The sequence below is a fragment of the Seriola aureovittata genome, chromosome 20 (assembly GCF_021018895.1).
Source record: "Seriola aureovittata isolate HTS-2021-v1 ecotype China chromosome 20, ASM2101889v1, whole genome shotgun sequence".
Lineage (NCBI taxonomy): Eukaryota > Metazoa > Chordata > Actinopteri > Carangiformes > Carangidae > Seriola > Seriola aureovittata.
This window is the reverse complement of record NC_079383.1, coordinates 23,852,580-23,876,175: the sequence shown is the minus strand read 5'-3', so window position 1 is coordinate 23,876,175 and position 23,596 is coordinate 23,852,580. Positions and strand designations below refer to the sequence as shown.

Sequence of the window (23,596 nt, the reverse complement as noted above, 5' to 3'; positions counted from 1 at the left end):
TCCTTTCAGAGCAGGACGACGATGAACCACAACGACCTCGCTGACATCTGATCCTCTGTGTTTGTGTGTGTGTGTGTGTGTGTGTGTGTGTGTGTGTGTGTGTGTGTGTGTGTGTGTGTGTGTATGTGTGTGTGTGTGTGAGTGTGTGTGTGTGTGTGTGTGAGTGTGAGTGTGTGTGTGTGTGTGTGTGTGTGTGTGTGTGTGTGTGTGTGTGTGAGTGTGTGTGTGTGTGTGTGTGTGTGTGTGTGTGTTTGTGTGTAAGCAGCAGGAGGTTCAGACAGTAGTCTCTCTGTCTGGACTACATGGCTCTGCAAACACCTACACACCAATAAACACACACACAGTAACACACAATAACACGCACACAGTAACACACAATAACACACACACAGTAACACACAATAACACACACACAGTAACACACAGACTGTGTCAAGCCACATGTTCACAGTCGCCTCCTCGTTTCCTGATTGTGGATCAGAACTCAAACGTCTGCAACTCCTGAAGTTTAACGTATACTTACATCTGAGAGAAAAGTCATCATCAAACCAAGGTCATGGGTCAGAGGTCTGACCCGAGATCTGGTCTGACCCAGGTCTAATATTAAGAAACACACTGAGCTGTTTGTGTATGAGGGTAGAAACCTACAGATGGTAGAGAAAAGACTGAGAAGGTTCTTATGTTTGAGTTTATGTGGTTTAGTATTTTATTAGGACAGGAGGAGCTGCAGATCATTGTTCTGTATAAACATGTAATAACTGCTTTATGACACTATTCAGTATAAATATATGTTTATATTATATATACAGCTGTTTTATTGATAGACCCATGAACCAGCTATTGATCATACAGATCAATACACGAGATTAATGTAAAGTGTTTCCCGAAATGAGAAAGATTCTGATAAAAATCTGAAAACTGTTTCTGATGCTGGTTCAAATACTGTCTGTCTGTTCGTCTGTCTGTCTCAGTCTGACAGGAAGTGATGTTGGCTCAGTAGTGAGACAGGTGTTTCCGGATATCGGCGTGCTGTTCGTCGGTCTGCTGACCTGGAGGCTGATTGTGAGACCAAGCGGTGACACACATACACAGGTAACACACACACACACATACACACACACACACACACTAATGAAGCAGGTGTAACCTTGTTAAGTTGTCTCCTCTTGTTTCTTAACAAGGTTTACTGTCTATTAGTGTGTAACTCAGTAAGCTATTTATTAACTGTAACCTTATTATGTGATTGCATCAGGACACACACATGCACGCACACACACACAGTGTATAATGATTAAGTTTCAGGTTCAGTCTGTTTATTATTTGTTCTGTCGGAGTCTGTTTGTTAACGTGAAACCAGACAAGCAGACAGCACTAAACTGGTATCTAAATATTTCTCCTGTTTCCAGCCTCAACAGGACGAGGATGAGCATCAGGAGGAGGGGCTGATGTTTGAGAGAGACTCGGTGCTCGGAGGGGAGGAAGAGCAGGAAGATGAGGTGGAGGGAGAGGAGGAAGGCAGCAGAAACAGAGTTCTGGTTGAACTGGAGTCACTGGTTTGTAAAACCAGGCAGATGGTGGGAAACATGACAACGACTGGAGGAAAAGTCCTGCTGACAACTCTACTGGGCCTCACAGGTAAGCAGTAGAATCCAGTAGAATCCAATAGAAACCAGTAGAAAACTGATTGCTTCTTATTTAGCTTTGATTTACTGTTAAACACAAACAGGATCAGGTTCAGTAGAACCAGTCAGAAACACTCACATCCACTTTATCAAACCTGAACCGTTCCACTGGGACTGGACACAGACAGTCCAGAGTCCTCAAGTGAATCTCCCCACACCTGGTGACCACCTCAGTGACCTCTGAACCCTCAGTCCAGGTAGTGGACTGAACTCCTGTCTGCTGCTCCATGAGTCCCTCAAGACAACCAGCCCAGTCCCTAATCCAGGAGAACCTCACCCTGTCTTCATCTTGACTGTCTTAAGTGTCCACAACAGGACAGGGTGACCCAGTCATTTTCTGTAACTACAATTTTTAGATGTCCCTAAACACCTCACATGAAGAATATTGGTAAATAGTACAATTTACCTATGTACCTGTTTCCTCTCTAGGACGCTGACCTGATTGGTACATATGGTAAGAGCCCTCCTCTGAAAACCAAAGTCCTGCCGGGGGCTTTGGTTGTCGTCGTCGTCCCTTTAGACCATACGTGTCAAACTGTGGCCCGCCACGTCATTTCATGTGGCCCGCGAGAGCTTAAAAGGTCTGATTATCTTATAATAAATCAGTCAAAGGGTGCATTGACCATAAACTACATTTCCCATAATGCATGCCGATCATGTTACCCGTGAAGTAACGGCATCCCGCCACTAGATTGCAGTGTTTCCACATCAGTGCCATTTTCTGAGAGAAAAGTTGATGCAGATGGAAGGCTGTTTCAAGAAAGATGGGAAGGCGAATATATGTTTGTGCTTCAAGGAGAAAAACCAGCATGTCTTTTGTGTTATGAGGCAGTGTCGGTTGTCAAAGAGTACAATCTACGTCGGCAATTTGACACCAAACACAGAGCTAAGTATGCCAAAGTGAGCCTTCAAGAAAAACAACAAATGGTGCAAGAATTAAAAGGCAAATTGCGATCGCAGCAGGATGTGTTCAAGAGAGCCACAACCAAAAAACAATGCAGCAGTGAAAGCTAGCTTTATTGTGGCTGAAGAAATTGCAGCTCACAATTGTTGGTTGGACCGTTATTCTGCCCCTCTCAACTATGACAAAAAAGTTTTGAACAAAGTTAATGTCATAACTTTTTATTTATCCTTATTCACTTGGATAGTTTGATCGTTGATTGATGGAGGAATGTGGGTTTCATAAGCTGACAAATTAAAAGGATTTATGTTACAACAGAGCAACAACCAAACATTTCTTTTTACATTTATGCAAATATATATGTAATATTTGTAAGTTGAATAATAAAATCCCCCATAAACTGACCCCTCACCTGGGCCAGTCTGCCTTTGGTGATCGTACCAGGAGCTGCTGCCCCCGACAACAGAACTCCCAGGGTCACAGGTGTACAAAAGCTCTCCCCCATGTTCATCAGTACCTGTACAGCACACTTTAACCCTCATCCAGCAGATTCCCTGACAGGTGTGGTTGGGTGCAGTTACAGGTGTGCTCTGTTACACCTGTAACTACACCCAACAGTGATGAGTTTACAACATTGCAGCCAGGTGACAAGCTTCAGGTGGAGATTCTCAGACAGGTAATCGGAAGGTAATCTCTCTCTCCTTCTCCCACCTCCTCCTCTCCTCCCCAGGTATCATGTTCCCCTCTCTCTCCTCCCTCCTCTACCTACTCGGTTTCCAGTTGTTGTGTACCTGGTGGGCATGGTCTGGTCAGGTCCCACCCCTCCTCTTCAGGTGTGTGTCTGTGATGTCACTGCTTTACTCTGCCTCCCACTTCCTGCTCCTTTACTGCTACCAGCTGCCGTCACTGCAGGAGGTGTGGCCTCCCAACTGCACATCTGCCAGGTAACACACATCCACGAGGTAACACACCTCCATCAGGTAACTCTTCGACCAGGCGACACTCATGGTCGTTGATGTTCACACAGAGTGAATCACAACCTGTTAATCAATTTTTTTTACAATCACGTGGTCTGCGCGGCAGTCTGCACGGTGGTCTGCACGGCGGTCTGGACGGCAGTCTGGCTGGTGCCCAGTGCTCATGGAAAGGTCTGATGATTGATTATGGATTATTGGTGTTTCTTCTGCAGTGTGTTTGGTCTGGTGCCAGCAGTCTCTGTGGACTGTGGCACCCCCTGGAGGTTGCAGGTGAACCCTGAGCTCAGCTGGTTTCACTTCAGCAGTCCTCTGATGCTGCTGCTTCTCTTTCACACAGTGGCCAGTCTGTGGAGGAACCAGGTGAGGATGATGTCATGATTGACCTGTTATGATAGCATATACATAGTTGTCCTGATGAGTCAGTGTTCCTCAGCTCCGACTGGCTGATGGGTTTCACGTGTTTCTTCAGCTGATCAATGGTGAAGGGGAGCTGGGCATAGAGAGGGTGGAGTCAGCGGTCAGAGCAAGCTGTGACATCATCACTTCTACCACCAACCTGAGTGATGAGGTCAGCGCTGACATCACAGCAGACAGGCGGAGAGAGCTGTGGAGGAGAGCTCATGATCGGCCCGAGTGCAGAGATGTACAGAATTATTTTTACATGAATAAATGTTTTTAATTGTGATTTCATAAATAATCAGATTTTGTGAATTTCGTTGCTGTTGCTCCAGGTTTTGTTGTTCAGATTAAACAGCTGTCGTCACCTGGAAACCTGTCTCTGTTCATCAGGTGCTGCTGTCATCAACCAATGACAGCCCCTCAGACTCTTTTGTCCCACCGACACAGAGCACTGCCCTGGGACTGGATGTTTCCTCCATACCTCACTACTCTGTCAGCCAATCAGGTGAGTCAGTGGTTTGAATCCCAGCAGAGGAGAGGCCAAGTGGCAAAACTTAAGTAACCAAACCTGCAGTTCCTCTAATCACCACTAGAGTCTGGCTCCAACAGTGAGTCAGTCCCAATAGACTCCCATGTTAAAATGTCCAACTTTACAGCAGAAATAAACATGTTTACAGCCTGGTACAAAAACTGTTTTAGTCTCTAGAGATAATTTCATCCTTCATGACACCTGCTTATATAAGTCACCTGTTTATATTTTATTAAGGACTAAAGTTACAATTGAGGGTGTGGCCTCTTTGAGTGACAGATGGCTTCCGTCACAGTTGACTAGCCGCTTGTGTCTAGCTGCTTACTCTCTGCTCAGCGTCACTCCAGAGTCAGTGAACGTGACCTTTCTTTTTTTGAGGTGTTGGTTCTTCTGGAGGATTTTCCATGCACAGACCGGCAGGTACAGGCAGGTAGAGTCAGATACAGTCAGGTTCAGTCAGATACAATCAGGTACAGACAGGTACAGTCACATACCGTCAGGTACAGACAGGTACAGTAAGATACAGCCAGGTACCGTCGGGTACAGACAGGTACAGTCAGGTACAGACAGGTACAGTCAGATACAGTCAGGTACAGAAGAGTACAGTCAGATAAAGTCAGGTACCGTCAGGTACAGACAGGTACAGTCAGATACACTCAGGTACAGACGAGTACAGTCAGATACAGTCAGCTACAGTCAGGTGAGTTGAAGCTGAGCTGATGTCTCAGGTAGAAACTGATTGTCCCTGAGTATGGTGTATTATGTACTATACTGTGTACTCTGTACTGTGTACTGAGAAAGGCTCAGTTCAGTTTATGTAACAGGTACAGAATAAAATAAAATAAAGGATTAAGTAGAAAACAAAGCAGACTCGTCCACCTGTCAGTTATGTGACATCAAAGTATATATGTACGATTGGACATTTGATGTCATTAATGTTCCGCCGCCTCACTCTAGCTGCTAGTTCTTCAGTGAGAACCTTTCTCTCTGATGCTGCAGACACGTTGGAGACCTGTGTTTTTGAAGGAGATGGATGGGAAGAGGAGGACGAGGTGAGGGGTGAGGAGGGCAGAGTCAGTGCTGCCTCCATGGCCTTCAGCTTCCTCCTCAAACAGAGTTACATCTGTGCTCTGATCTCCATGATGGCCTGGTCCATCACATACGTGTCCTGGCTCACATGTGTCTTGCTGCTGTGGTCGTGTGTCCTCTGGATGATGCGAGAGCGTCGCCAGTACACGCTGATGTCATCACCCTGGCTGGTTGCTTATGGCAACCTGCTAGTCATCCTGCAGTATGTCTACAGCTTTCCCTCCATACAGGAAGTCCCCGGACTGTTTCCCAGAAAAGATGACCCCTGCAGGGAGCTCGCCTCCAAGGTACTACTACTACTGTACTATTAATACTAATATTACTACTGTACTACTACTACTACTACTACTACTACTACAGTACTACAACTACTACTACTTCTACTGTACTACTACTAATACTACTACTGTGCTGCTACTACTACTACTTCTACTGTACTACTACTGTACTACTACTACTTCTACCGTAGTACTGTACTACTAGTGCTACTGTCCTACCACTACTGTACTACTACTGCATTACTACTACTTCTACAGTACTACTATTGTACTACTACTACTACTACTACTACTACTATACCAGTATTACTACTTCTACTGCACTACTACTACTACTACTACTACTACTACTACTACTGCACTACTACTACTACTACTGTACTACTACTGTACTACTACTGTACTACTAGTGTTACTACTACTACTACTACTACTGCACTATTAGTATTGTTAATCTGATGATCTGTTTAATACAGAATATAATCTCATCACCAGGGTATTTAATCTGATTATCAAATGGTTTAATCTGATTATATTTAATCTGATTATGTTGTTGCAGTTGTTGTGTCTTTTGACCTTCTGGCTCCTGCTGCGTCAGGCAGTGACTGAGAAGAAAGACAGACAGACAGACACACAGCTGTCTACCATCACTGTCCACATGGAAGGTAAGACACCTGTCTGTCTGACTGATCACCAGTCCGTCTGACTGGCCACCCATCTGATGGTCACCTGTCTGTCTGATGGTCACGTGTCTGTCTGATTCTATTTCCCGTTCCCCAGAGGATCAGAGAACAGATCAGGGTCTGCAAAAGAAGGAGGAAGAGGTCTCGTATGAGGAGGTGCTGCTCCTGGGGGGAGGAGGAGGAGGAGTTCAGATGGAGGCTCTGGTTGCCATGGTAACCAGGATGTTTGTTAAATACTGGATCTATGTTTGTGGAACAATGTTCTTCTTCGTTAGTTTCGAGGGAAAAATCGTCCTCTACAAAGTCATCTACATGGTCATGTTCCTCTGCTGCGTCGCCCTGTACCAGGTAATACTTCAAGTACTGCAAGTACTATTGCTGCATGTACTACTACTGCTTGTTCCTCCGCTGTGTCGCCCTCTACCAGGCATTACTGCAAGTACTACAAGCACTAGATGTACTATTAGTGCATGTACTGCTTGTATCTCTGCTGCATTGCTCTTCACCATTTAATACTGCATGTACTCGTACTACATGTATTGCTGGTACTATCACACCTGTAGACTTTAGATATGGACTACAGTCAAACCTGGTTCAGAGTGAAGGTTGATTGTCCAATCCTGTGTTGGAATTGTGGCAGGGGGTGGGGCTGCTGTTTGGTTTGGATCACTGATTGGATGTTTGAAATCACAAGGTGTCAGAATGTTCTACAAAGTACAAAAAAGGATTTACAAAATCTACCTGTCTGTCTCTACCTGTCTCTCTGTCTCTGTAGTTGAACTATGAGCGCTGGCGTACCTTGCTCAGGGGTTTCTGGGTAGCTGTGGTGGTTTACTCAATGCTGGTTTTGATCCTGGTCTACACCTTCCAATTCCCCTCGTCCCTCCACACCTGGAGTTACTACACTGGACTCAGCACACACAGGTACTCACAGGTACACACAGTTACACACTCGGGTACTCACTGGTACACACTGGTACTCACTGGTACAAACAGGTACACACAGGTACACACAGATACACACTCAGATACACACAGGTAAACACAGGTACACACTTGTATACACTGGTACACACTCAGGTGCACACAGGTACTCAGTGGTATTCACTGGTACACACAGGTACACACAGTTACACACTCAGGTACTCACTGATAGACACTCAGGTACACACAGGTACACACAGTTACACACAGGTACACACTGGTACACACTGGTACATTCAAGTACTCTCTAATATCTCCAGTTTGTTTGTCCCTAATGTCTTCGATCTGTCTCTGTGTTTTCAGGTTGGAGGATGTAGGTTTAGAGAAGTTCTCGGTTCCTGTTCTCTTCACCAGGATCTTCATCCCTGCTGCATTTTTACTGGTGCTTACTCAGACACAGTCCAACAGCACAGACGCCATAACAGATGTGATGTTTCTATCATTGCTGCAGTAACAGAGCATGTTGTTGTCTTTGTTCTGCAGGTGTGTATCGTTCACTTGCATTACTTCCATGAGCCTTTCCTGCAGCTGACCGACCTGAAGACTGTGGTAGACACGCACAACAGCACCATCACCAGGTAACACACACATTTACCTGCGGGCCAGAGGTTGTCCGACTGCCTTCTGACCAATCAGTGTCCAGATACCCCAATACTGTCTATCCAAGTTCTTAGATGGCTGGGTAGCAGCTGACCTCCCCAGACCACTATAGCTAGTCTCAGACCTCTGCTTCAACTAGTCCCCAGACCTCTGCTGTAAGTAAGGGTTGTGTCCCTCAACAGCTGAAGGAGGCCTTACTGTCCTGCTCATCCTCACCGGTCTCTCTCTCGCTCTCTCTCTCTGCAGGTTGGTCCACTCTGATGGTAGCCTGGTCGACCTGTCGGTGGGCGGAGCCCCTCAGCTCCTCCTGGAGGAGGAGAAGAGAGGAGGACAAACAGAGAAAGATGACGAGACAGAAGACAAGTGGATAAATGAGGAAGAGGAGGAGGAACAGTACCCGTGTGTATTTGACAGGGAAACCCTGTCTGACCACATAACAGGTAAACACATTGCATCTTCACACATGAGACGGACTGGTTGAGATTGAAATACGAAGCAGACTCCTGCTGTCTCCTGCTCAGTGCTGGTGTCCTGGAGGTTAGTGGTGGATCGTCTCTCTGTGTTGTTCCTGCGCCTCCTCCTCTCCCTCCAGCGCCTGCAGCGCCTCCTCTGGTGGCTCCTGGAACTACACATCGTCAAGATTGTCTCCTCCTACATTATCTGGGTCTCTGTGAAGGAGGTTAGGGTCTGATCTGGTCTCTAGGGCGGGTTTACTGTATGATGATCTATTTGTCTGTCTACCTGTATGTCTGACCGGCCTCACTGTCTGTCTGTCTGTTTATCTGATCTGTCTCACTGTCTGACCTGTCTCACCATCCGTCTTGCTTACTGTCTCACTGTCTTTCTGTCTGACCTGTCTCACTGTCTGTCTGTTTGTCTGATCTGTCTCACTGTTTGACCTGTCTCACCATCTGTCTGTCTTACTGTCTGACCTGTCCCACTGTCTGTCTGTCTGTCTGTCTCACCAACTGTCTGTCCATCTTACTGTCTGACCTGCCCCACTGTCTGTCTTACTGTCTGACCTGTCCCACTGTCTGTCTTACTGTCTGGCTGTCCGTCTCACTGTCTGACCTGCCCCACTGTCTCTTACTGTCTGACCTGTCCCACTATCTGTCTGTCTGTCTGTCTCACTGTCTGACCTGCCCCTCTGTCTGTCTGTCTGACCTGCCTCACCATCTGTCTGTCTGATCTGTCTCACCGTCTGTCTGTCTGTCTGACTTGCCTCAAGTTGTATTGTCTGACCCGTCTCACTGTTTGTCTGTCTTACTGTCTGACCTGTCTCACCATCCATCCATCTGTCTGACCTGACTCACCGTCTTACTGTCTGACCTGTCTCTCTCTCTCCAGGTGTGTGTGTTTAACCTGCTGTTTGTGCTGTGTGTGGGCGTGGCTCTGCCCTGCAGGGCCTGGCGCCCCCTGCTGTCAGGAGTCTGTACAGTTTGGACCTGTGTGGTGACCGTCTGTAAGATGCTGTACCAGCTCAATGTCGTCCAACCAATCAGATACTCCTCCAACTGCACCATGGTAACCATGGCAACAACATCATAATTATCTGCCAGTACCACTGTCTATATGTCTCTGACCTGTTCTGTCTCTCTGTAGCCAGACAACTCCAGCATCGACCTGTCTCGCTCTGTTTTGTACTCTGGTCCCGTTGATCCCGCCCAGTGGTTGGGGCTTCATAAGACAGAGGGAAAACTGCTAGACTACCTGAGGGTGAGAAATGACATCATAATCAGTGGATATTTAAAGCTGAAAAGTTTCAGATGAAACAGATGCTGAAAAGAGTTGAAGTGTCGACGGGACAAATCTCCTGTGACGGAGAAGCACCAGAGTTAGACGTCTGATGAAACTGAGGTGGTATGGTCAAGTTTAGATAGTTGTATAAAGTTTGAACAAGGTTTCTTGGTGAAATTAAAGTGTGAGGAGGTTCACGACACTATTTTAATCAGGCTGCTGTAGCGTTGTTAGCATCGTGCTTTGAGACAGGTTTTTCTTTGTTTTTGCAGTATAACCTGATGATGTTAGCGCTGTTAGCATTCGAGGTGACCGTTTACCGACACCAGGAGCTCTACCGTCTCCGCCGTAACAAAGTCCCGCCCCCCACCAGAACGCTGTTTCATGACATCACGAGGCGTCACCTGGACGACAATGTCCTAAGCTGTGTTAAATACTTCCTCAACTACTTCTTCTACAAATTTGGACTGGAGGTGAGACCTATTCACGTTAGCATAGCAACAAGCTACCTCCTTCTTGAGTAAAAACTTTCCAACACTCCTCCTCAGACCTGCTTCCTGTTGGCTGTGAATGTGATTGGTCAGCGCATGGATCTGTTTGCTGTAAGCCACGCCTTTGGACTCATCACTGTTCTGTCACGGCGCAGCAGGAAATGCATCGCCTCTGTGTGGCCCAAGTACTGCTACTTCCTGTCAGGGTTGTTGTTTTTCCAGTACCTGCTGTGCATAGGATTCCCTCCTGCTGCCTGTAAAGGTACAAACTCACTTGAAGCCAACATGTTGGGATCTTTTAATCCACAATAAAAAACTTGTTACCATACTCATCAAGTCTTTCATTCTGAAAAGATAAAGAAAGTGCCAGAATGTGGATGTTTTCCATTTTGATGGAGCTAAGATACCGGTTTCCCCCTGCCTCCAGTCTTTGTACTCAGCTTAGCTAATAGCAATGAAAGTGATTTCACGATTGCAGATTAAGATCAAACCTTTTGGGTTAAACTGAAAACAAACCTAAAATTAGACACAAACCATATCACAAAATGTCAGGTTAAACTTTTTTTGTTCATTTAATTAATTCATTTAATTAAACCCACATTTCTTGCAGAACCTGATAAATTTAGGAAGAACCTGAAAATATTGGATGTATTTTCAGATTATCCCTGGAGACCTCCGTCCTCCAACATGGACTCCAACGTGGTGAAATGGCTCTTCCTCCCTGATCACCTGATGCCACCAAACCCACTCTTCCTCCTCTGTAAGGCACCATCATCATCATCATCAGAAAACAAAATGTGTATTCTAAATAACATGTTATTTATGTTGGACTCTCAGGAATGTCAGTGAACCTTGAGATTCACCCAAAAATCTGGGATTGGCCTCTTTCATGCCCACTCTGCGCCAGAACACCTGGTGTTGTTGTGTAACTTGGGTTGAGCATGTACGAAGTGACATGTAACATAGTGTATGTAGCGTGGTGCAGAATGAAGCTGCCCTCCACTACACATTTAATTTGAAGTCTTTTATTTACTCCTGTAAAGAGCAAACATATACTTTATTATCACCGTTCGCCACACACACGCACAGTGATTTCGGACTCAAGTGTGTGCTCTCCTTCTCGGAACGTGTTCGATTTGAACACAGAAAAATGATGAACATTTACACTAACATCCAAACGGTAAATCACGTCCGTTGTATGGCTAATCCGGACCATTTTCATCATGTACATTCAATATCAACTTGTTTTTCGAATACGCAGTCAGCTAATCATGTATATACCAAACATTGTCAAATTAATCAAATCAATCCATGTATCTATTTTAAGTTATTTATGTACTCTCCATCCTCCCACTCGCTTGCGGTAACTAAGCAACCAGTCCCAACAGCCGTTTTCGGTACGTTACTTTCGCTGACCAATTAACGTTTATAAACAATATCACATATAACGGAACCGGGACCATAAACTACGACACAACATATTCACCCCTCACTTATACAATTCTAACTCTCCCTTCTTACCTGTAAAGAGCAAACATATACTTTATTATCACCGTTCGCCACACACACGCACAGTGATTTCGGACTCAAGTGTGTGCTCTCGTTCTCGGAACGTGTTCACGCGAGACTTCCCTTGTCCCTGAACACACACAGTGTAGCGAACGCGCTCATCCTGCTGGTCGGAGTTAGACACATACTGCTACATTCATATACATTTTTCAAACAATAAACAAACCTTTTCTTACCATAAAACACAGACAATTTTAACCACACTCTGAACCTGAGCTGTACAAAACGGAAACCATGTCAAACATGCAAACAATAACAATAATAATGTAAGTATATTAACCCACTGATGGCTCTGTATGCCACATGTACAGTAACAGCTTCTTCAGCTAAGAAGCTAGCTGTGTATTCTCAGTACAGACACCACGGTAGATGTGAAGGGGCTGGTTCAGTGGTTAGTGGGCCATCAAAAAAATTAGCACACGTTAGCACACTGCTGCTGTTTTCAGAGCAGCTGATGATAACTTGACTTGAGTGGAATTTGTACTGAGAAGATGCTTTTATTTTCTGTGGACAAGCTGTTAGTTTCCCTGGATGTGATGCTTCCTGTGACTGTGACAGCTCGAACTCTGTTTATCTAAAACCTGACTTTAAAATCAGGTCCCAGAAAAATTTGGATCAGGAGCAAAAATTTGGAAAATCAGCCAAATATCTTAAATCTGGAAATTAAAATTTCTGGTTTTACACAAAAAACTCTGTAAACCAGAAAGTTTTTATTTAATATAAATTTAATGAGTATATATATATATGTATATATTTTATTTCTGTAAACCAGAAATATCAGTATGTACATATACATATATATGTAAGATCACCCAGCTATTGGTTATCTGACCTAACCCCTCGATTCCACATTTCTTGGACAAACATTTAGATTTTATGTGAAAACTTGAGGCTGAAAAACACATGTTTATAGCTATATCATATTCCTTATGTTTATTATATTTCTGTAGTGCAGCTGTGTGTTTCCTGACCTTTCAGATGATTTCTTGCTCCTCCTCGGGGCGTCACTGCAGCTGCAGGTGTTTGAGGAGGAACTTCAGTCGTCAGTTCAGATCCTGGCAGGAGACAACAGTGAGCTGGAAGGAGATGATGGACAGATTTTTGATCTCATCAGACGACTCCGTCTCAACACGGTCCCTGACTTCATGCTGTGCAGGTAAACCCAGCCTGCAGTACACCTGTCTGTCTTTCTACCTGTCCACCTGTCTGTCTCTCTTACCTCTCTTTATATGTTCAGGTCATACCTGGACATGATGAAGGTTATTATCTTCAGCTACATGTTCTGGTTTGTCCTCACCATCATCTTCATCACTGGCACCACCAGGTGAGTGGGTGGGGCCACACTTACCTGTAGAATTTTTAGTAGTAAATGTAAAGTTTTACCGGTCCTGAAAACAAACACTCTCGAGATTAAACCAGAGAAATGTGTGTTTAACTGTAAAATTCAGGTTCACAAAATATGTAATTAAACCTAAGGATAATTTCAGATTGTACCCAGAGATTTGTGCAGAATAAACAAACACAGGTGTTATTTGGTCCAGGATCAGTATCTTCTGTATGGGTTACCTGGTGGCCTGTTTCTACTTCTTGTTGGTGGGCGGAGAACTGCTCCTGAAACCAGTTAAATCCATCCTGGTGTACTGGGACTGTCTGATTGGCTACAACGTGTTCGTCATCACCATGAAGAATATTCTGTCGGTGAGATGCATCATCACCATCATCATCATCATCATCATCATCATCATCACACAATCATTCGTATTTACTAATATATTCAGTCACATGATGGAGTCTCTCTTAATACCTGTCTCCCTACCTGTCTGTCTCCCTGCCTGTCTGTCTGTCTATCAGATCCTGGCCTGTGGTTTCATTAAATCAGTGGTGCTGAATCACTGTTGGCTTATTCAGCTTTTCAGCCTGGCCTGCACCATCAAAGGATACACCAAACGTACGTAAAGTGTGTCTGTCTGTCTGTCTGTCTGTCTGTCCATCTGTCTGTCTAACTGTTAGCCAACAGTTATATCAGTATTTGAATGATAACTTGAGGTCAATACTAGTATCAAATTTGTACCTGTCTACAGTCAGAGACAAGTTTGAGTCAAAACTGGCTAAAGACCAGGATGTCAAAATCAAATTTGAGTCAACACAGAGACAACTTGGAGTCAGAACTGGTTCAATAATGAGATAAGGCCGCGTCAAAGTGCCCTGGCTACTGAGTCAAGTCAGAGTCAAACGGACCCCAAGAGTCAGAGTCGAGTCAGAGACGAATCTAAGTAATTACAGGCTCCAGACCAAAAGTCAGAGTCAAACGGATTGAGAGTCAGAGACAAGTCAGAGATAAGTCAGAGATGAGTCAGAATTGAGTCAAAGACGAGACTAGTCAGAGTCTCAACACAAAGACCATGAACAGTCCAAGTCAAAATGGACTGAAGACGAGTCTTAGTCAGTAAGGTGCAGAGAGCATGATCCAAACTATCTTTCTGTCTACCTTTCTCTCTGTGATCTCAGCGGAGCAGCAGAGCAGTAAACAGTGTGAGTTGCCGAGTGATGAAGCGGGGATCATCTGGGACGGCGTCTGTTTCTGTTTCCTGTTGCTGCAGAGGAGGGTCTTCAGGAGTCACTACTTCCTGTATGTGGTCCTGGACCTGCAAAATACTCAACTCTTGGCCTCCAGGTACACAGTCACAACACTCGTGTATGATAACACTCATTAACACACACACAGTGACATGATGTAAATATGTGTGTCACAGGGGGGCGGAGCTCTTCGAGGCATCCACAGTGAAAGCCGTCAGAGCAAGACTGGAAGTGGAAAAGACGTCCATGGACCTGCTAAAGAGACAGTAAGACACAAACAGGGCTACAGTCAAGACTACCATGAGTCAAAGTCCAGCAGCTCAGAGACTCTGAGTCAAAATGTAGACAAGGAAAATCCAAGACCAAGTAGTGATCCAAACTGGCTCAAGGCCCAGAACAGTCAAGGTACAGACAAAACAACATACCATCAAGATACCAAAACACAAAGACACCAAGACACTAAAACACCAAAACACCAAGATACCAAGACACTAAAACACCAAGATAACAACACACCAAGATACCAAGACACTAAAACACCAAGACACTAAAAGATCAAGACACTGAAACACCAACACACTAAAACGCCAAGATAACAAAACGCCAAGATAACAAAACACCAAGATACCAAGACACAAAAATACCAAGACACTAAAAAACCAAGACACTAAAACACCAAGATAACAAAACACCAAGACAATAAAACACCAAGATTATTCCAAGTCAAAACAGGTTTAAGACTGAGACAAGTCTGAGTCACAACACCAGAGAGGCAAACTCAAGTCTGACTCATGACATCCACGAGACAGGTTCAAGTTAAAAACAAAACTGTTTTGAAAAAGACTTGGACTCCACCGTCAGGCGTCAAGTCACTGCATCAGTTAATCATGTTTTGTCTGTCAAATCCTGGATCAGGTGATAATGGACACATCTGTACTATGTTCTAACCTGACACACTGACCCAGACCTGGATCAGTCTGACGTCTGAGTCACTTCCTCTTTGTATTTCCTTCAGGATGGAAAGGATCAAATCTCGACAGCAGAAGTTTCGCAGAGGAAAAGAGAAAATGTTGAGTTTGACCCAAGACAGCTTCCACACTGATGGTCTGTGAACAAACATCTGTTGTCACAGTAACAGACTGGGATACACAGCTATCATTCAAAGAATCATGTGAGGTTCTTCTTTTTTAATGTTTTGTTTTGTAGGTCAGGAAAGCAAGAAGGGTCAGCAGCAGGAGTGGTGGAGACCCTGGGTAAACCATGCCTCCAGTAAGTCACATGACCTCTGACATCACCACTCTCACCTGTCAGACCCGTTCATTTTCATTATTTTGTCTCTCTGAGTAACTGTTTGTCTGCCCCCAGTGGTGAGGAGTGGTGACTACTACCTGTTTGAGACGGACAGTGAGGAGGAGGAGGAGGAGGAGGAGGAGAAGAAGGAGGAAGAGGAGAAGAAAGAAGAGAAGCTTCCTGACAAATCAGCCTTTCAGGTGAGAATCTCCATGACTGTGTACCTGAACTTCAAATTTTGTAGCACAGTTAGAAGACTTTATGAATTGTCACATGTAAAACTGTCAGAAAGGGAACGTTTCCATTTTAATACATTTATGAGAATCAATCAGAGAACCGATGAAGTGATTGATCTCTGCTGTCTGTTTGCATGTCAGTTTGTCTACCACGCTTGGATCACTGATTCCAGAACAGCCATGAGAGCTCGCAACAACCAGGAGAAACTGTGGAAGAATACGTCCTCTGAAAGAAGGAGCAGGAAGGAGGAGAAGAGAGGAGGTGAGGAGGAGGTTTCACCCCAGCATCAAACAGTAACATGGACAGGTCTCTGTGCTGAAGACAGGAAGTTTATTCATACAACACAGTTTTATATGAACAGATCCAAAGAATCTGCAGAGGTTATAAGTGGAGTGACCACAGGGGCCACACTGAGCTAGACCACAGCAGTGGATGTCTGTCCCTGATGGACTGACGCTGACTGAGGGATGAAGTCACAGAGTAACATTAACTGTAAAATCAGGCTTAGCTGTGAAATGGAGAGAAAATAGAAATTGAAAGAGGAGAGAGTTTAACTGCTCCTCTAACGTCTTCTTGTTCGGCTCAATGATGGAACTGATAATCAAATCCAATGTTACTGCTAGCACCAGCCTGACACTGGGACATAAATACTGACGTAAATGCAGGTTTGCACCATGAAGCAGAGGTGAATGAAGTTTTAAAAAGGGAGTGTGATATGTGATGGAAAATACAAGTCAAACATCATTAGTTGTCTTTATTAACCCCTCAGGTCAGGAAAACCACTCGTCTAATTTAATTAATATTTCTTACTTACATATTTGATGTAGGGACTTTAAAAACTGTCCTGCAGCGTACGAGTCCTCATCTGTGATTGTCATCCTTCGTAATCCATCATATAAACTGGCGTTTTTTTAATATTTCGACAAAGAGACAAAAATCAATAAATCAATAAACCCTTGAGAATGCTCTGCCCCCTCTGTGCTGAGAGTCTAACTCCGCCCACAGGTGAGGACTACCTATCAATCACCTTCAGTAGAAGATAATGAAGAATGTCAGCCTCCTCTCTCTGTAACTCCAGGAATGTTTGTGAGACTGATGTTATCCAGAGTTAGTCAAATGTAGAGTTGTGTGTCGTCTGCATGTCAGTGTTGCCTGAACCAACTAGATACCTGACTCCCTCTCTTCAGCAGCTGGGGTCATAGAAGTGACAGAGGACACGGAGGAGTACAGAGAGGAAGAGGAGGAGAGAGAGGAGGGTCCAGGTAGGAGGTCTCAGATTTCACCCCCTGAAACAAATCAAACACCTTAACAGTCCCTTTGAAATGTGTTGGTCAACAGAGAACAATGAGGACAACTATGTTGTGATGTTGTGTGTTTCAGACACTGTATTGCATCGGTTCTCCAACACACTGCGGTTCTGTTGGGTTCTGCTGTCGGCTCTTCTGGACTCTCTGACTGCCTGGCTCAGCAGCTTGTGTCAAGAACACATCGACATCTCCACTGTCCTCCGCATTGAGCGCTGTATGCTAACACAGCAGGCCAAACAGGTAAACAACCGAACACTAAGGACTACAGTTCCCTACTTGGGGCCATGTGTTAGAACTACAATAAAGATGGAGGATCTGCTTCATGTTTATTTTTGTTTTTTGTTTGATCAGGGAAATTTGCCCACCAGAGAGGCAATCAACATTTACTACCAAGAACAGATGATGACAACATCCAGAGAGTTTGGTCTGGACTACAGTATCCAGGAGGAAGAGGGGCAGTCCTCAGCAATGAGAGGAGGGGAGGAGGAAGAAGAAGAGGGAGTAAGGCCTGGTACAGACAAAGAAGAAGCAGGAGGTCAAACAACAGATGACAAAGCAGAAGAGGACCCAATGTCAGGAAACAAAGCTCCAGAAGATCCACATATTAAACCAGAACCAGAGCCGCATTTAGGAGAGGATGATTCAACAGATCCACATACTGAAAGAGTATTGGGAGACGATCCTTGTGAACACACCAAAACACACATATTAGGAAGATGTTGTTCATGTAAAACAAAACCAGAAACTGTTCCAGGAATAGATCCACCTGATACAGAATCAGGGCCAGATGGTCCTCATGTACTAGATGAAACCTCAGGGGCAGCAGATGCTCCAGCTTCACGAGTTGAAGCAGAGACAGTACCAATAGAAGGTGATCCAGCAGTGGAAAACTACCCAGAATGCATGGTGGCAAAAACTAGCCAAAAAGCACGACCCAAACTGTCCAGGATGGAGAGAGTCCAATCTTCATCTTCGTCTTTGTTTTCAGCCTCAGATGAAGAAAAGATCAGTGGAACACACAGGTTGGTCCTCCTGAAGTGACATAATAACTTCATAAACACATATGATACTTCATGTTCATTATGTGCATGTGTCAGTGTTGTGTTTGTCCGACAGAATCCAATCCAATCCAATCCAGCTTTATTTATAAAGCACTTTAAAAAACAACCAGAAGTTACCAAAGTGCTGTACATGATAAAAATGATAAACACAAGATAAATTAAAAGACATAAAACATCAATAAAAACAGATATATAATAAGAGAAAACAATAAAATAACATAAAATAAGATAGAACAATAAAATAAAATCACATCTTACAAGGTGTCAAAGGCCATGGAAAAGAGATGGGTCTTAAGAAGGGATTTAAAAACAGACAAGGAAGATGCCTGTCTAATGTGCAGAGGCAGATCGTTCCACATTTTAGGGGCTGCCACAGCGAAAGCACGGTCCCCTCTGAGCTTGCGCTTCGTTTTTGGCACCCTCAGGAGCAGCTGATCTGAGAGTGTGGGTGGGTGAATATGGTTGCAGCAATTCAGAAAGGTAGGGAGGGGCGAGACCATTGAGAGATTTAAAAGCAAATAAAATAATTTTAAAATGAATCCTAAAATGTATGGGCAACCAGTGAAGTGAGGCTAAAATGGGGGAAATGTGGTCATATTTGCGTGTGCCAGTTAAAAGACGTGCAGCAGCATTTTGTACCATCTGGAGACGGTTGATGGAGGACCCACTAACCCCCACATAAAGTGCATTGCAGTAATCCAGCCGTGTGGTGACAAAGGCGTGGATTACTGTCTCAAAGTGCTGCTTTGAAAGAATTGGCTTTATTTTGGCCAGCTGCCTCAACTGGTAAAAACTTGACTTCACAACTGTCTTGATCTGATTGTCAAGTCTAAGGTCAGAGTCCACCTTAACTCCCAAGTTAGTGACGCTGGATTTTAGGTATTAAGCCAAGGAACCTAGATCTAGACAGAGGGTCTCGGAGCTGCCACCAAAAACAATCACTTCTGTCTTCTTTTCGTTAAAATTTAAAAAATTTAGAGCCATCCAGGCCTTTATGTCGGCAAGACATTCAAGTAGGGGTGTGACAGAGAATGCTTGATTCTTTTTAAGAGGCATATAGACCTGAGTGTCATCTGCATAACAATGAAATAAAATACCATGCCTCCTAAGTATGGAACCAAGCGGGAGCAGGTACAAAGAAAAGAGAAGAGGGTCTAGGACTGAGCCCTGCGGGACACCACATGACAGAGGAGCAGAGGAGGATACAGAGTCACCAAGACCCACACAGAAAGTTTGATCTGTCAAGTACGACCTGAACCACTCCAGTGCTATGCCACTGATGCCCGCCCACTGCTCCAAACGTGAAATTAAAATGTCATGGTCTACAGTGTCAAATGCAGCAGTTAGGTCTAAAAGTACAAGAACAGCACATTCACCGGAATCACAAGTTAAAAGAATATCATTAAAAACTCTTAAAAGTGCCGATTCTGTACTGTGCAGTGATTTAAAACCAGATTGGAAGACCTCAAGAATATCGTGCTCCTCCAGAAAGGACATTAATTGATTGTAGACTGTCTTTTCGAGGAGTTTTGAAAGGAAGGGCAGTTTGGAAATAGGCCTATAATTTGCCAGAACTGCAGAATCTAGACCTGTTTTTTTTATTAAAGGTTGCACTACTGCATGTTTAAAGTTTTTAGGGACTACACCTGAGGACAAACTGCTGTTAATAACTGCAAGCACAGAGGGACCCACAGTGGGAAAAACCTCTTTAAATAGTCGAGAGGGGACAGCATCATTAGGAGAGCCTGAGGGTTTTAAATGACCAACAGTGTCCTGTAAATCTGACAGAGGCACAGACTCAAACCTATCAAGGACAGCTGAGCAGGGGACAGAGACTGAAGGGTCATATGCAGACGGTGAGATTAGTGCCCTAGTGCCAGCAACCTTGTCAATAAAAAAGTTAAGAAAGTCTTTGCAAACAGCAGGCGAAGCCTCAATACCGACGGTCTGTGGAGCATTAAGAACGGAGTCGATAGTCTTAAAGAGAGCACGAGGCTTATGACAGTTTGACAAAATAATATCAGAGAAATGTTTAGTTTTAGCATCTTTCAAAGTTGTCTGATAGTTACGCCAGCACTCTCGTAACATTTGAAAAGACACTTGCTGTTTGTCTCTCTTCCACTTGCGCTCAGCTCTACGGCACTGGCGTCTGACAGCACGAGTAGTGTCATTTAGCCAGGGTTCACATTTAGTTTTAGGCAGCCTAATTTTTAATGGAGCCACAGTGTCTAAAACAATTTGGCAGGAGGAGCGAAACCATGAACTAAGCTCGTCCGTGTCGTTATACATTGATTCAGGAACGACACAGCTCTGATTAAAAACGGCCGAGAACTGACCAGCAGTGGAAGGGTTAATAACGCGACAGCACCGGGCAGCAGCAGCGCGAGGTTTAACTGTGTTACCGGCAACAACAACATCAAACAGTACAGGCATATGTTCCGAAAACAATGCGTCACAGATCTCCAAGTTAAAAACAGGCAAACCGTATGATAAAACGAGATCGAGTGTGTGTCCGTGTTCTTTTGTGGGACCACAAACAGACTGTACTAGATTAAAAGAGTCAATGAGGTTAAGAAAGTCCTTCACCATAGGCTTATCAGGACAACACACATGAACATTAAAATCCCCAACAATAAGGACACGGTCATACTTTGGTAATAATTTCAGCCAAGAAATCAGAAAAGTCACTTATGAAGTCCTTATTGTATTTGGGAGGTCTGTAGACCACTGCACACAACACTGTGTGAGGGCGGGCCAGCTCAAATAAACTCAGCTCAAAGCTGGTGAAGGAGGACGACAGAGACATTTGCTTACATTTATAATGACTTTTATAAATAGTTGCTATTCCTCCTCCTCGGCCCGAGGTCCGGGGGGAGTTAAAATAGCAGCAATCCCCAGGTAAAAGTTCTGTGAGGGCGCTGGACTCACCAACAGCTAGCCACGTCTCAGTCACACAGAGAAAATCCAGTCCTCGGGAAGTAAGGAAATCCTTCAGGATGAAAGTTTTGTTCGCTAGCGACCTAGCATTTACGAGCCCAAACCTGGCAGGAATCGGCGGATCCACAGTAGTAACCGTCCGGGGGGCCCGACACAAAGGCCGTAGGTTGAACAAATTCACCCCTCGCCAGCGAGGCCGAGGAGAGCAGGGGCCGCGGGGCTGGAGCATCTCATCCGGGCCGACGACAGGTACCAGCCAGGCGTCGACAGGGTCCAGCAATCGTCGAGAAATAACGAGCCGAGGCACCCACTCCATACCTAGTCCAAGAAACCTTGGAAGTGTGCGATAAACAGGCCTTTAGCCTTACCAGTCCACCGCTGCGTTTACCCCGGCGGCGGTGGCGTTTACGCCGGAGGGATAGAGCCGGGGCGCGGCAGAGGTGAGCTGGGATCTCCTATAGGAAAGGGGGCAAAGACTTTTGTCCACCATGATCAGACCCCACCAGATCTTTGGCAGAAACTTGAATGTCCAACAGTGTTTGGCGATCATACACCAGTAGCGAGTAGACATTTAGACTGACAAGTGACAGATAGAGCACAAACACACATAACGCTGGCAGAGACAGACGGCAGGCCACGCACACTGGCGCCATCTTAGTCCACCTTCTCTCCGTCAGAGGAGAAAAAAAAAAAAGAAGAAGCTCAACAATGACTTTTATCCAGTTTAAAGTATATTTTTAACAGATGAAGGAATTTAGTCATTGGACGTCTGGATCTTAAGTTATTAAAGAAACAAACTGAAATATATTAAATATTAGACAGCTCAGCTCCCAGCCGCTTAAGATATCCTGGGTCACTGAAGAGCATCAGTGAATCACTGACTTTAAACATCAAACTGTTTAATTCAGTGTTTTACTGGTTTTAATCCCCTGGTGTGTTTGTTCTGGAGAGGAGGACACCTCTGTGGATAATTCAGCTGCTGGTAAAAACCTCCTGAACCACTGACACTGAAGGAGTCCAGTGTTGACCTACATACAGACCAAAGTGATGTAGCATTAAACTGTGTTTTTGTGAACAGTTACTTTTATCTGTCAGTAGTTTGTTGAGCCATGATGCTAGCTTGGCATTAGCTCAGCCATCTGTGGTGTCAAATATGTCTTTGTCTGTCGAACAGTGATGAAGAATCGAACCAACAACTTCTTGTTGACACACAGCCAACTCACACCTTCACCAGCGCCTCTCCCCCCACCTCCCCCTCCTACCTCCTCCTACCCCCCTCCTACAGCCTCGTTCTTGGGCTGGACCTCCAGGAGGAGGAGACATGGGAGCATGAACAGGGGAGGAGGAGAAGGAGGGGGAAGGCGGAAACAGGATTCAGGAAGCGGCTGCTGGTTCAGATTCCAGGGACGAGAGGCAACTTCCTGTCTGACTCAGCCTCCACTTCCTGTCCACTGGTGTCTCGCACTCAAGAGCTGACAGCGAGCGAGCTGCTGAGGAACAGGTGAGGAGAGGGGAGTCACAGAGATCACTCACATGTCATCTGCTGATGGTTCACACTTCACACTTCTCTGTTTCAGGACTTTCTACGACGAGGAGCTGGAGGAATCGGACCGTTTCTATGGTAATCAGCCACAGCTGCTCCAGCTGTGCTACGCCCTCTATAACATCCTCGCAGCTAGGTAAAGTCTGCACACCCACAATTTTCCACTGCATAATTTAAACCACACCTACGAACCCCTCTAGAATGCAGATGATAATTTTATCTTTCTATACAGACAATACTTTTAACTCTCTATGGAGATGATACTTTTAGCTCTCTATGCAGACGACACTTTTATCTCTCTATGCAGACGATACTTTTATCTTTATGCAGATGACACGTATGTTTCTATGCAGACGACATTTTTATCTCTATGCAGACGATACTTTTGTGTCACTGAGTGAATATCACTAAACGTCAGCTGAACAGACTGAGATTAAAGTGTTTGGTGTGAAGACTCAGAAAGAGCAGGTTTTCAGCACTGAGATCATATGAACATGCCTCCCCCAGGTCAGAAACGGTGTGTTACCTGGTAATTGTGTTGAACCACATGGTGTCGGCCAGCTGTCTGACATTGGTTCTTCCTGTTCTGGTGTTTCTCTGGGCAACGCTCTCCGTCCCTCGACCCAGTAAAACATTCTGGATGACGGCCATAATCTACACTGAGGTTCACACCACTCTTTTTATTTAACTTTAATTTTAACTATTTGTAGTTCATAACTATTTAT

At 44.7% G+C, this 23,596-nt stretch overlaps 1 protein-coding gene across 4 annotated transcripts in view; it reads left to right on the top strand.

Annotated features, from left to right (window-relative positions):
• Window positions 1-23,596, top strand: part of LOC130161312 (piezo-type mechanosensitive ion channel component 2-like) — a 40,266-nt gene that overhangs the window by 6,796 nt on the left and 9,874 nt on the right. For 2 of the 4 annotated variants that reach the window (XM_056364529.1, XM_056364527.1), the window contains 35 exons: window positions 972-1,092; window positions 1,407-1,635; window positions 3,314-3,527; window positions 3,773-3,920; window positions 4,030-4,203; window positions 4,350-4,464; window positions 5,488-5,864; window positions 6,415-6,520; window positions 6,636-6,886; window positions 7,314-7,462; window positions 7,826-7,904; window positions 8,006-8,100; window positions 8,369-8,562; window positions 8,644-8,801; window positions 9,470-9,646; window positions 9,725-9,838; window positions 10,132-10,332; window positions 10,408-10,612; window positions 11,009-11,110; window positions 12,898-13,075; window positions 13,157-13,243; window positions 13,461-13,617; window positions 13,771-13,867; window positions 14,428-14,593; window positions 14,673-14,762; window positions 15,512-15,600; window positions 15,703-15,765; window positions 15,862-15,986; window positions 16,164-16,284; window positions 17,211-17,285; window positions 17,404-17,570; window positions 17,682-18,352; window positions 22,503-22,829; window positions 22,906-23,007; window positions 23,379-23,535. In XM_056364529.1, coding sequence (XP_056220504.1) covers window positions 972-1,092; window positions 1,407-1,635; window positions 3,314-3,527; window positions 3,773-3,920; window positions 4,030-4,203; window positions 4,350-4,464; window positions 5,488-5,864; window positions 6,415-6,520; window positions 6,636-6,886; window positions 7,314-7,462; window positions 7,826-7,904; window positions 8,006-8,100; window positions 8,369-8,562; window positions 8,644-8,801; window positions 9,470-9,646; window positions 9,725-9,838; window positions 10,132-10,332; window positions 10,408-10,612; window positions 11,009-11,110; window positions 12,898-13,075; window positions 13,157-13,243; window positions 13,461-13,617; window positions 13,771-13,867; window positions 14,428-14,593; window positions 14,673-14,762; window positions 15,512-15,600; window positions 15,703-15,765; window positions 15,862-15,986; window positions 16,164-16,284; window positions 17,211-17,285; window positions 17,404-17,570; window positions 17,682-18,352; window positions 22,503-22,829; window positions 22,906-23,007; window positions 23,379-23,535 — 5,881 coding nt within the window. The remainder of the gene's footprint in view (window positions 1-971; window positions 1,093-1,406; window positions 1,636-3,313; window positions 3,528-3,772; window positions 3,921-4,029; window positions 4,204-4,349; window positions 4,465-5,487; window positions 5,865-6,414; window positions 6,521-6,635; window positions 6,887-7,313; window positions 7,463-7,825; window positions 7,905-8,005; window positions 8,101-8,368; window positions 8,563-8,643; window positions 8,802-9,469; window positions 9,647-9,724; window positions 9,839-10,131; window positions 10,333-10,407; window positions 10,613-11,008; window positions 11,111-12,897; window positions 13,076-13,156; window positions 13,244-13,460; window positions 13,618-13,770; window positions 13,868-14,427; window positions 14,594-14,672; window positions 14,763-15,511; window positions 15,601-15,702; window positions 15,766-15,861; window positions 15,987-16,163; window positions 16,285-17,210; window positions 17,286-17,403; window positions 17,571-17,681; window positions 18,353-22,502; window positions 22,830-22,905; window positions 23,008-23,378; window positions 23,536-23,596) is intronic. The other 2 variants (XM_056364528.1, XM_056364530.1) reach the window with 2 other exon arrangements.